This window comes from Erinaceus europaeus, chromosome 14 (genome assembly GCF_950295315.1).
Source record: "Erinaceus europaeus chromosome 14, mEriEur2.1, whole genome shotgun sequence".
Taxonomy (NCBI): Eukaryota; Metazoa; Chordata; class Mammalia; order Eulipotyphla; family Erinaceidae; genus Erinaceus; species Erinaceus europaeus.
In genome coordinates, this window is record NC_080175.1 from 29,082,937 (window position 1) to 29,096,693 (window position 13,757).

At 42.2% G+C, this 13,757-nt stretch overlaps 1 protein-coding gene across 3 annotated transcripts in view; it reads left to right on the forward strand.

The window, feature by feature from the left end:
- Nucleotides 1-2,380: 2,380 nt before the first annotated feature.
- Nucleotides 2,381-13,757, forward strand: part of ERLIN1 (ER lipid raft associated 1) — a 48,169-nt gene continuing 36,792 nt past the window's right edge. For 2 of the 3 annotated variants that reach the window (XM_060171491.1, XM_060171492.1), the window contains exons 1-4: nucleotides 2,557-2,864; nucleotides 4,424-4,505; nucleotides 10,143-10,189; nucleotides 11,468-11,529. In XM_060171491.1, coding sequence (XP_060027474.1) covers nucleotides 2,560-2,864; nucleotides 4,424-4,505; nucleotides 10,143-10,189; nucleotides 11,468-11,529 — 496 coding nt within the window. In that variant the 5' untranslated portion in view covers nucleotides 2,557-2,559. Of the gene's footprint in view, nucleotides 2,462-2,556; nucleotides 2,865-4,423; nucleotides 4,506-10,142; nucleotides 10,190-11,467; nucleotides 11,530-13,757 lie in introns of those variants that run through there. The other variant, XM_007530264.3, reaches the window with a different exon arrangement.

Here is a 13,757-nt window from a genome sequence, read left to right on the forward strand (position 1 = left end):
GATTAAACCCTGGGTTCCAGAAGAGAGATAGGGAGGGAGTGATGGAGAGACACCTGCAGCACTGCTTCAATGCTTGTGAAACTTCCTTCACCCTCACCCCCAAAGATGGGGATTAGGGCTTTGAACCTGAATCCTTAAGCACTGTGTTAATAACATGTGCTCTCAATCAGCTGTGCCACTGCCTAGCCTCTAGGTTTGCTTTGATGCATGAGTTGATCTCTCTCTCTATTTTTTTTTTTGTTGGGTATTAACTTTTCAGAGTTGAATGGCAGTTGTGAATTGTATCCATTTCATTCTTAAGCAACATTCTCTAATGCAAGAATCCTCAAGATAACAGAGGCTAGAACAAGATACGTTTCTCTTTTTTTTAAAAAAAATTATATATTTATTTTCCCTTTTGTTGCTCTTGGGTTTTTTTTTTCTTCCATTGTTGTAGTTATTGATGTCGTCTTGTTAGATAGGGCAGAGAGAAATGGAGAGGAGGGGAAGAGAAAGATACCTGTAGACCGGCTTCACCGCCTGTGAAGCGACTCCCCTGCAGGCGGGGAGCTGGGGGCTTGAACTGGGTCTTATTTTTTAAAATTTATTTATTAGAAAGGTAGGAGCAGAGAAAGAACCAGATATCACTCTCGTACATGTGCGCCGTGGATCGAATTTAGGACCTCACACTTGAGGGTCCAATGCTTTATCCACTGCACCACCTCCCAGACCTCCATTTCTTTTTTGTAAGTAAAAACAGCAGAGCTCTAAAAATATTTGGGGCAGATAAGATTCCAGACAGGTAGCAGTCTGGAGGGCTTGAGTTGATTCTATTACCCTTTTCCATTTCCATTGTTAATACCATTGCACCTAATCACTTAGTGTTCCTGCTAGCAGTCTAACTTATCTTAAAGATTCATAAGTGGAAAAGTCCTGCTTTCTCATATTTCCTTGCCCAAGAAGTTACAGATCCTTGAGCCTAAATCTTCCTTTCCCATCTGCAGTCCTCCCACTGGTCCTTCAAGATTTGTATCCTTACTATCCTATCTACTTTTTTTCTTTCATTCCCTTTTGTTGCCCTTGTTTTCATTGTTGTAGTTATTATTGTCGTCGTCGTTGTTGGATAGGACAGAGAGAAATGGAGAGAGGAGGGGAAGACAGAGAGGGAGAGAGAGAGATAGACACCTGCAGACCTGCTTCACCGCCTGTGAAGCGATTCCCCTACAGGTGGGTAGCCGGCAGCTCCAACCGGGATCCTTATTCTAGTCCTTGCGCTTTGTGCCACAAGCGCTTAACCCGATACGCTACTGCCCGACTCCCCTGCGCTATCTACTTTATATATTGCTCTTAGTCCCTTTGTATTTATCCACCTCCAACTTCTACTCTTTAACTCTGTCCATTTGTTTCTGGGAGTATTTTTACATATGTAAATTAAATTTTTTTAATGTATTTATTTGTTATTGGATAGATACAAAGAGAAATTGAGAGAGAAGGGGGAGATAGAGAGGAAGAGAAACAGAGAGATGCCTGCAGACCTGCTTCACCGCCTGTGAAGCAACTCCCCTGCAGGTGGGGAGCCGGGGGCTTGAACGCCGATCCTAACCAGTCCTTGCGCTTTGCGCCGCGTGCTTGTGCCTAGTGCGCCTAACCTGCTGCGCTACCGCCCTACTCACACGTATGTAAAATAATAATAATTAAAAAAAAAAACGGTTATGTAGTGAAAAGAAAGTCTTTTTTCTAGTCATCCAGATCCCAAAAGGTGCATTCCGTAACCTTTTAAAATCTGGTGCTCGTCTAGCCTATAATGCCGTTGCTTTCCATCACATAGTTTCAAGGAAACTCAAATGCTCAGTTCCTTTTAGTCTCTCTGGAGAACCCCCACCCAGCACATGCCACAGACACACAATTTTGATCCTATCGCTTGGCTAACTTTCATACAGTCCTCACCGCACCAGCCTTATGGCACATGGGAAGGGCTCAGAAAAACACTTAAGCGATGCAGTCTCAGATCGGGTATCTTCCTTTTCTAAACTTCTACAGCACTGTACTTGCAACAAATACGTTGTTCAGGAATTCAGTGCAAGAGTATGCCTTAAGCACGTGCTTGCTGCACAAGTAGGGTTAGGTAGAAACTACAAAAGAGCCACCCGCCGCAAGTAGAGGGAGGGAGAAGAACAAATTGCCCAGTCCTGTTGGAGAGACTCTCCTTTCTTCTGCACGCTGGCTTACTCCACACTGCGGGTTTCCTTTCTCCTAAAGAGCAGGAAAGCAGCTGTCCTTTGTACCGACGTGGAAGATCGCGCTAGAGAATTTTGGCCTGTCTGCTTCCCGTCCCTCGCTCGAGTCGCCGGGAGAGCGCTACGGCGGCGTGCGTGCCTGCGCAGGCGCAGTGCCGGGCGAGTGGGCGGGGCCGGCTGTTGGCGGCGGTTGGCGCTGCCTCGGAGGCAGCTGCACGTGCGGCGGGGGCGACGGGCCGTAACCGGTGAGGTTCTTGCCTGGGGACACCCTCCCCCAATGCGAGCCTGCGGCTGCAACCCCCGTTTCCAATTAGTGCTTTTCGCTGGGGCAGGGGGCGCAGCCATGGGGTGTCGCGAAGTTCAAGGAGCGGGGCGGCCCACAGGCCATTTCGGGCGGCGGACTGGACCGGGAAGGCGGCTCCGCGAGGAGGGACTGGGCGCCGGGCTCCCCGGGACGGAGAGGGTCTCGGACTGCGGGTGGCCTGTCACTCACCGGGCTGGGGGTCCTTTGCTGCCCGCTGCAGGAGGAACGAGGATGAATATGACTCAAGCCCGCGTCCTGGTGGCTGCAGCCGTGGGACTGGTGGCTGTGCTGCTCTACGCCTCCATCCACAAGATCGAGGAGGGGCACCTGGCCGTGTACTACAGGTGAAGGCGCGTGCGGGCGCGAGGGGGACTTCCGGGGCCGCGGAGTCTGCGAAGTTGTCGCTTCTGTCGCTCCCCGTCTTGGAAAGGATTTTTGGCCCAGCCCATGGGACCCGAGACAGCCTCTTGCTGAGCACCCTCCGGTTTCGGTGCTTTGCATTTTGTGCACAACTTCAGACTCCCTACAGGTTCCTCCTCAGCCTTTTGTAGACAGAAGACAGCAGAGGGTCCCCACCCGTAGCTGAGGAGGTGAAGTCGTTTGTTATATTCCATACACCTGCACGGGCTTATCGTTTGCAGCTATTGATGTCACTCTGGCCCGGTACATGATTGCTTGTTGCGTCTTTCTTTTCCTTTAAAAGCCCCGAGAGTCTGGCTTTTGACTTAATTAATTAGCCACGATGGCCGTGGCACTTGTATTTCTCCTCCAGAGACACGACCACAGCATTGATGGGCCACCATCCTGCGATGCCGTTGAGGAAAGGCCGGTGTAGGAAGTGTTCTCTGCTCAGCTGGACTGGGTTTGCCCTCTGTGTCACCAGTTCCTTTTAACGTAGAGCGGGGGCAGTTTGGAGGCAGAGTTTCAGCTTTTTCCTTGTTCCTATCATTCCCTCTTAACTCACATTCCTACTTTTAAATCCATCTTGAGTTTTAGGAAAGTCTTCATTGTGAGTGCTAGTTTCGAGTACCATTTTAATGACATGTCTTAGCAAGTGGACGTTACAAACGACAGTTGTGTTCATATTTCAGCATTGCTCAGCCGACTGTGAAACCAAGGGAAGAACATTTGAAGGTGTCTGTCAAAGAATTAGGGATGAACCATGCACATTTAATTATTTCATTTTACAGTTATTTACAGCACTAACCTTCAGTGTAAGATGTTAAGATCTGTGAATTTACCATTCACTTTGTAAAATAGAACTTCATTTTATATTACCTTCAAAATACCTTCTTTTACTAATTTCCAAGTTGTGCTTTCTTAGTTCTAACTTTCAGAATTTAGAATAAATCCACACTAATAGGCTGTTGGCAGTCTTTCCCATTACGGTCATCTTTCCTTGTAGGTAGGTATAGAATCTTTAAGTTTTGTAATTTTTTTTTCTCTTTGGAAATTTGTGTTGCTTTTTTCAGTCTTGTGGTTAAATGCTTTATTTATGCTGTGATCTAACTCATATTATATACAGTTAAATTACAACAACTGAGATCCATTAGAAGTTTCTTTCACAATTATTTCTTAGAGGTTAAAGATTGAGGCAGGGTCCTTGAATCTGTAAGCTGTGCTAGTGACCCAGAGGTCATACCCAGAGGTATGGCTGAGCTTATGAAACAAGGTGTAACATCAGCAGTTTAATTTTGCTCTTCTCACCTCTCGTAGGTGTGGCAGATATTTTAAGGAACAGCAGTTGTTCATCATGAGTATCTCAAGCCAGTGAAACTTTAGTGGGTCAGTAGCTTTAGTAAGAGTGAATAAATATATAAATATATGCATATCATAGCACCTTAGATTTGGATAGAGAACTTCTTTTTTTATACTGTTGTCAAATTGAAACATCTTTTTGCAGGGGAGGAGCATTGCTAACTAGCCCCAGTGGACCAGGTTATCATATCATGTTGCCTTTCATTACAACGTTCAGATCTGTGCAGGTGAGTGACTGCTAGGGAAGCCCCACACTGGACAGACAGGTGTGTCAGGAGCAGTTACCACACGTATGGGTGGAGGTGGATTTCCTTATTGCTTAAGCAAACAGTTGTATTTACTTAAATGTAGGAGTTAGATTTCAGAATAAAGTTTTCACAGCACAAGTTGTGATGGAACAACCTCACTTTTTTTTTGAAGTACAGTGGAAGTATGAGGTAGGCAACCTGAAAATACTTAACTTTCCCCACCTGTATAGTGGTGTGCACCAGATGTCTTTTGCTTCTATCAAAACATAAGCAGGAGTCTGGAAACCAAACAACTAGAAATGCAAACCAGTGATTGCTTGGTTTAGTACAGTGTTTGGTTTCCATAGAAGCAAGCCCCAGGGCTACTGTTAACATGGAGAATCAAATTTTTATACACAGCTTTTCTGCCTGACTTTTTTGCCTGAATCACTTAGCATATACATATTTTTTTTATGTGAAGCCATAGAGGATTTTAACAGCATCCCAGAATATTTGAAATTAATAGTTGGTCATGAACTTTGTTTTGGTTATCAGAAACGGTAAATACCTTTTGACACAGCAAAATGAGTAAACAGGATTAGATTGTGACTGCTTTTGCAAGTTTATATGATCATTAATCTTTGAATTCAGACTTTTCTCTATTTGCTGCTAATATTTCAAGACACAGGTTAATTAGATGTATTTACATAGTTTTAGTCTATACTTTCTGCTAAGTGAGAGTTTTCTTATGAAGCTTTTAAGTTTTCTTTTTCTAAAATTTATTATTGGATAGAGACAGAAATTGAGAAGAGAGGGAGAGAGACAGACACCCGCAGCCCTGCTTCACGAACACTTCTGAAGCTTACCCCCTCCAGTGGAGCCCAGGGGCTTGAACCCGGGTCCTTGTACATTGTAATGTGTGCATTTAACCAGGTGCACCACTGCCTGGTCCCAGGTTCCCATGTTTTCTTTCAGTTTCCTTTTGAATGAGTTAAGACAAACATTGTGTGTCTGTTGAAGTGAAATGGAGTGATCTAATCAGAATGACTTCCATATTGTTTTCCCATATTTATTTTGTTCACTCTTGCCTTGGTTCCAGATGTTACCTTTTATCTGAACAGTTTTTTTTTTTTTTTGTTAATTTATTTATAAAATGGAAACACTGACAAGACCATAGGAGAAGAGGGGTACAGTTCCCACCACCAGAGCTCCGTGTCCCATCCCGTCCCCTGATGGCTTTCCTATTCTTTAACTCTCTGGGGTCATTATGGGATGCAGAAGGTGGAAGGTCTGGCTTCTGTAATTGCTTCCCCGATGAACATGGGCATTGACAGGTGGACCCATACTCCCAGCCTGTCTCTCACCTTCCCTAGTAGGGCAGGGCTCTGAGGAGGTGGAGCTCCAGGACACATTGGTGGGGTTGTCTGTCTAGGGAAGTCTGGTTGGCATCATGGTAGCATCTGGAACATGGTGGCTGAAAAAGAGTTAACATATAAAGCCAAACAATGTTGATTAATCATGAACCTAAAGGCTGGGATATTGCAGATGAAGATTTGTGGTCTCCATTTTGGAAATAGTAGGTCTATTTTAGGTATATTTTAAAGGGCCCATGACTTTATTGGTTTTTGCCTGAGCCTGACCTCTGATATGCAGGTGGACCCAGGTTATTGTCTGGGGAGATGATGTCATGGCTGGAAAAAGGGCTAGAAAGCTGGATCAGGGAAGAGAGTAGCTCCCAAATACGGGAAAAGTATATAGATATTGCTGACTGTAAACCCCATCGATTTGATCTGACCTGGGTCTCATGTTCAACATAGGAGCTTATGTGACCTCTGCATCCCTGTTAGTTCATTATGTTTGAACAGTCTTTTCAAGACTTCGTGCAGACTCTTCTGACCTACAGCTTTTAAAGTCTGATGTAAACTGGGGCACTATGAATCCACTGCTCCTGGTAGCCATTTTTTCCCCATTTTATTGGCTAGGACAGAGAGAAATTGAGAGAAATTGACCTAGAGAGAAAGATAGACAGCTGTTGACTTGCTTCACCTCTGGTGAAGCACCCTCCCCTCCCCCCCCCCCCCCCCCCCACGGACCTAGGGACTCGAACCAGGATTACTTGCTCTTATCCTTACACTTTGTACTGTGTGCTACCACCTGGCTGCCTCTCTTTGTTTACTTCAATAATATCAATCTTAAAGTGTTCTCTTAAGTTTCTCTTTCCAGAAAGTCTTCAAGCTATTGATTTTTCTCTCCTTTCCTCCTTTTTTTTTTTTTTTTCCCTTTCTGTGAAGCTGGGACCTTTTGCATACATAATTTCACTGCTTTGGGTGACCTTTTCATTCAGAAAGAGACAGAGTCACATACTCTGATGCTTTCCCCCAGTGCCATGGCACCTGCATGATGTTGGGACTTGAACCTAGGCTCCACATGTGGCAAGGCAGGTACCCTGCTTGGTGAGTTATTTCTCTGATGCTCCACACTTCTTGTGTAATCCTGTAGTCCTTGTATTTCTACTGTGGTGAAGGTTTTTATGCTGAGTTGACTCTCAGCAAGTAATTCCAGTCACTGAATATGGCCAGAATTATACTCTAGTCTCTCTTTCTTATTAAATAAACACAACTTAAAAAAAAAAAAAGCCACACATGAAGATAGGCTGTTAAATTGAGGGTTTAACATTTGATCTCTTTCCTATTTCTTGTTTCAAATTTGGCTAGGGTAAGGAAGAAGGAGAATATCCTTTAAATTCAAAAGTAAATGTATATTTTCTTAAAGTTGATGTGGAATACGAGAGTTGAACTTGATTAGTGTTTTGAGGGAAATAAAATAAATTGAACTCATCTTTCTACTATCTTATCTCACTTTGCCTAGCATCTGTCACTTGTGGACACCATTACCATACTCTTTCAAACTTAAGACTGATATTCTGTATGTATATATATATATATATTTTTCCCCTTTTGTTGCTCTTGTTTTTTTTTATTGTTGTTGTAGTTGTTGTTGTTAATGTCGGCGTTGTTGGATAGGACAGAGAGAAATGGAGAGTGGAGGGGAAGACGGAGACGGGGAGAGACAGGTAGACACCTGAAGATATGCTTCACTGCCTGTGAAGTGACTCCCCTGCAGGTGAGGAGCCTGGAGCTCGAACCGGGTTCCTTACGCTAGTCCTTGCGCTTTATGCCACCTGCGCTTAACCTGCTGTGCTACTGCCCAACTCCCTAATATTCTGTTCTTTTCCCACCTGGAATTTTTTTAAAAAATATTTATTTATTTATTTATTTATTTTCCCTTTTGTTGCCTTTGTTTTTTTATTGTTGTTATTAATGTCATCATCGTTGGATAGGACAGAGAGAAATAGAGAAGGGAGAGGAAGACAGGGGAGGGAAAGATAAGATACCTGCAGACCTGCTTCACTGCTTGTGAAGCGACCCCCTGCAGGTGGGAGCCGGGGGCTCCAACCGGGATCCTTACGCCGGTCCTCGAGTTTCACGCCATGTGTGTTTAACCTGCTGCGTTACAGCCTGACCCTCTTCCACCTGGAATTTTTCATGCAGTTATCACTTCTTTCCACTCTCATGAAGCTTTCCCCCCTGCAGATGGAGACCGGGGGTTCGAACCTGGGTTCTTGCGCATTGTAATATGTGAGCTCAACCAGGTGCGCCACCATCCGCCCCATACTCTTTCCTTTACTAGGCTTCCTTGAGTACCAACTTTAAATTTCCTTGGATTTTACTTAAGTTAGCATAAATTAATAATTAAGCATCCCAGCTGGTCCTCTTACCTGTAGATATGATAAATAATGAGTACCAGATTACATGAACAAAGGAATTAAGGAAAACACATTTTTGAAAGTTTCATTTCGTGACTTTATGTAAAATGATCTAGTGAGAAATCCCAGGCTCTTCCAGTGAACATGTAGGGCCTTCTCCCTACTATCACCATCTTCCTCTCTTTTTGGATAGGACTGAGAGAAATTGAGAGGGGAGGGGAGAGAAAGATAAACACCTGCAGACCTGCTTCACTATTTTCGAAGCAACCCCCCTGCAGGTGGGGAGCTGGGGAGGGCTCAGGCTCAGAGTCATGTGTCTTACTGACATCATCTTTTTTACTCCAGGCAAAACAATCTGCTTCCTGTCACTTCAACAGTATGCCTTCCACTTTGTATTTTTAAGGGGAAATTTATTGAATTTAAGGTTTCCTCTGGCTCATCTCTTCTTACTTATTCCTCCATAGGCCTGCCTTATAAGTACTTCACCATAGAGTGCTTCTAAAGCTATTGTTTTGCTCTCTCACTAATACCAGTTTAGTTTGTACTTTTTTAAAATATTTATTTATTCCTTTTGTTACCCTTTTATTGTTGCAGTTATTGTTGGATAGGACAGAGAGAAATAGAGGAGGGGAAGATAGAGAGGGGCGAGAAAGATAGACACCTGCAGACCTGCTTCACCGCCTGTGAAGCGACTCCCCTGCAGGCGGGGAGCGGATTTGAACGGGGATCCTTATGCTGGTCCTTTGTGCTTTGCGTCAGGTGCGCTTATCCCGCTGCACTACCACCCGACTCCCTATACTGTTTTTTGGTTTTTTTATATACCTGTTGTAGATTGTTTTGTAAGGGCATTGTCACTTGCTTGGATTGTGAGCACTCTAGAAAGAGGGACCTTATTTTCCCTCTGTATTCCAATCCTTTGTGCCTTCTAAGATGCATGTCTCTAGGAGGCAGCCATTGGGAACTTGTTTGTTAGGGGCTTTAGAATGAAGGACAGAGTCATTCTGGGTCTAACAAAGATGTATTAGGAGCAGAGTAATAAAATAGTAGATTGTTCACTGGCAGGGCACAGTAGTGGTGACACTTTTGTTTTAAAGGGCATTAAATAGAACATTTGAGAGATTACTAGGGTGTGAACTAAAATATCGACTACAGCTTTAGAAGGGTGGGGGATGTTTCTGTTGAGTTTTAAGCTACATGTATGCATATAATAGTTAACTTTCACATTTAGCGTAAACAGTATTAGTGGCTGAATCAAAGGCCAGAGCTTGTCTTAGTAATAGTAGTATCCTTATGAGTAACCCATGTACTTTTGTTGTTATGTGTTTTTTATGAGAAAAATCATCTGGTGGTTGTCTTTTTGTTGTTGTTGTTGTTGATTTTGGATCGAGACAGAGCAATTGAGAGGGAAGGAGGAGATAGAAAGGAACACACAGGGAGAGACGTCTGCAGCACTGTCTCACCCTTCCTGAAGCGCCCTCCCTTACAGGTTGGGACCAAGGCCTTGAACATGGGTCCTTGTACTCTGTAACATGTGCAATATTTACCAGGTTTGCCACCACCCTACTTCACCATGTATTTTGTAATTCCAGACCAGTTTCATCCAAATAAGGGACTCTGATTAAGAAATTGAACTTTGAAACCTTCAGATTAAACATTGAAACTTAACTTTTTGTATTTTGATTCAAAGACCTTTTATGTCTACTAGAATACAGAAAGAAATGATTGCGCTGATAGCTTATCTTTGGGGACTGAAATAGTAATGGAGCTCTTCTGAACTTAACCCTTAGCAATTCTATAGAGGTTTTCCGTTGGGACCAGTAATTTGAAAATATGTGTCCTGAGTATTGATGAAATTTTTTTTCTCTCTCCAGACAACACTACAAACTGATGAAGTTAAAAATGTACCTTGTGGAACAAGGTAAATTTTCTCCTTGCTTACCAAGATCACTATAGTTCAGGTGGAGTATCATTTTATAAAGCTGTGACAATCACCTCTTTCAAATAGATGTGTTCGTAACCCAGGGAGATTTCTCTTCTGATGATAATTTAAACAAAGGTGTGCTTTATAAATAGGAGCTTTCCATCTTAATGCCATTAGGGTATTAGTTGAAAAATAAAAAAATAAAGTGTGTTTCACCTAGCTTAATGCATCATTGCGTTTATTTCTTCACTTCTTAAAAGAATAAACTTTTTTTTTGAAAGCACTTTTGTTTTCCTCATTTGTTTACAGCAAATACAGTTGTTGATACATGTGTAAAATTTTTCATTTGTATAAATGAGATAAGACCTGTCTTGTAGAGTTAATCATAAGAATTAGAATTGGTGTATACGTACTACTAAACTCACCATTTAATCTGGAGTAAGAGTTCTCAGTAGTAAAAGTTAAAGTGACATCTATAGCCATGTCACCTGTAGTATCAAATGCCATCTAATTTAGAGTTTCTGACTCAATATAACTGGAGTGAGGCCTCCATATATGCATTTATCCCTTTAATTCCCAGGTTAGCAGATCTGAGGATCTCACTTTGGATACTGATTCACCTAAGAGATGAAAGGAAAAGAAACCCAAATTATTTCTAGAGTATAAGTAGCATTTTAAGTTATAGCAAAATAATAATGTAAATGCTCTATTTTAAATAAATTAACTATTACAAGCCTATAAAAGAGGCTTTGACACTGATAAAAGGATAGAAATGCATTTAAAAAGAGAGGAAACTCCCTTTAAAAATATTTTTAAGAGACAGAAATGGAGAAGGAAAACGGGAGAGAAAAGAGATGCCTGTAGCTTCTCTGCTTCACTGCTCATGAAGCTTCCCCCCTTGAGCTGAGGACCAGGGGCATGAACCCACATCCTTGTGTGTGGTCACACATGCACTCAATCGGGTATGCCACAACCCAGCCCTTGAAAACTCCCAATTTTAAGTAAATATATGTGAATATCAAGTCTTCCCTATCTGTCTATAGGCCATTTATAGATTCATTTTCAAAATAACTCAAAATGGGTAGCTGATAAGATCTTGGGTAAATTTTATTTTCATCTTCATGCTATCCTGTGTGTCTTAGGTTGTTTTCAGTAGTGTATACTCTGGATTTTACTTCAAATTTTACATCATGTAGAATATATTTGGCGGTGAGATTAACCTGAGAGCATAATAGGTTTGAATTTGGATCTCAGTTTGTCCATTTCTGTTTTCAGTGGTGGTGTCATGATCTATATTGACCGTATAGAAGTGGTTAATATGCTGGCGCCTCATGCAGGTACAGTACACATCCATCCAGTCTGTGGTTTTTGTGGTTGAAATCAGAGTATTTGTAATCTCAGAGATTTCCTGAGAGTAGAAAGATACTTTCAGAGTTTTATGAACTTACTTTTTCTGATAAATTAAAAAAATATCGGAGGATTTTTCATTTATAAGGAATGGTGGCATAGTCTGGGAGGTGGCTTAGTGGATAAGGAATGGCGGCTACAAATTGAGAGAGTTGGCTTTCTGCAGCTGTGTGGTTATTCTCTGAGTTGAGTGTCTAGTAGCAAGATGGTCATTGATTAGTGCTCAGATGGGAAAGCAGCATTTCTTTCAGTCATGGTTAGAGGTAATCTCTGTGTTCTGAAAATGCATATAGTTAATCAATTCCTTGGGTTGTGGTGACTTACGACCTTAGAAAAATTCACTACCAGTTGAGGTGTGCTATGACTTACAAATTGATCTGAGAATCCTCAGTTTGGGGAAAGTATCTTCTTGTTTTGATAAAAAGTGGAAACTCAGAGGTGGATTAGAAGGGTTTTTAAAAAATTTTATTATTAGTGATTTAATATTGATTTACAGAATTATGAGATAACTACTATAATTCCACACCATTCCCATCACTAGAGTGTCCATTCCTTCCATTGGAAACTAGTAATTCTCCCAAGGTCACAGATATGGGTTGACTTTTATTTCTATAACTATCTGCCTATATTTATATATATTTGCCCATTTTTTTCTATGGATTTGCCTTCTCTTCTAAGTCACACCTTCACTTATTGCTACTTTCGAGTGTCCTTTCTTTTTTCCTCTTCTCTTTCTGGGTCCTGGTGGAATTGGAGTTCAGAGCCTTCTGGTCATCTTCCCCCAACATTTCTCCCCCTCTGGGAGTATGGACAAAAATTCCTTATGGGGTGCAGAAGGTGGGAGTTCCAGCTTTTGTAATTATTACCTCTCCACTGGACGGGGTGTTGGCAGCTCGATCTGTACCTCTAGCCCACTTCTATCTTTCCTTAGTGGGGTAGGGCTCTGGAGAGGTGAGTTTCCTGAACACATTGGTGAGGTCATCTGCCCAGGGAAGTCAGGATGGAATCATAGTAGCATCTGCAACTTGGTGGCTGAAAGGTGGTAAGATAGAAAACAGGACAAAACGTTTAATAAACAGGAACCAAGGCCAGTCTGTGGCACACCTGATTAAGTGTTCACATTACAGTGTGCAAGTATCCAGGTTCAAGCCCCTGGTCCCCACCTGCAGGGGGGGGAGAGCTTCAAAAGTGGTGAAGCAGGGCTGCAGGTGTCTCTATTGTATATAAACATCACATTTTTATTCATTCATCAATGTTTTAATTATTATTTTCTCTTTACTATGAATAATGCTATTAACACAGTGTAGATTGATCTCCTTGAGATCCTGCTTTTTGTAGAAAGATCTGGTAAAGCAGATTTTCCTTCCATTGGTATTATTGCTATTTTAATTTTCATTTTAGCCTGAGTACTACTCATCCCTGGCTTATGGTGGTGCCTGGGGTTAAACCTGAGACCTGGGAATCTTAGGCATGAAAGTTTTTTTTTAATGTTTTAAAAAAAATTATATATATATATATATGTTTTCCCTTTTGTTGCCCTTGTTTTACTGTTGTAGTTATTATTGTTATTGATGTCATTGTTGTTGGATAGGAAAGAGAAATGGAGAAAGGAGGGGAAGACAGAGGGGAAGAGAAAGATAAGACACCTGCAAACCTGCTTCACTGCTTGTGAAGCGATTCCCCTGCAGGTGGGGATCCGAGAGCTTGAACCGGGATCCGTACACTTTGTGCTAGGTGCGCTTAACCCACTGAGCTGCCCAGCCCCTGGCATGAAAGTCCTTTGCATAATCTCTATGCTGTGTTACCTCCCTGGCCCTTTTTCTTTATTATTATGACATAAAGATTTATTTATGAAAGAGAGATAGAGGGAGAAAGTAAGAGATAGACACACTCTGGCACATGCCACGCCAGAGACTGAGTTTGGGACCTCATGCTTGTGAGTCTAGCACTTAATCCATTGAGCCATCTCTGAGCCACTCATTATTATTTTTAAGATTTTGGCTGGTACGTACCAGCATCAGCAAGAACAATTTACAAATAATGAAGTTACGGAAGTGCTCTTAAGGGGTTTTTACTTTACCAGAGAGACTGTGGTACCTACCAAAAGTTACCTATGTAGAGATGTGAGTTCATGCTAAACTTTATGTCTCTGTTGTAC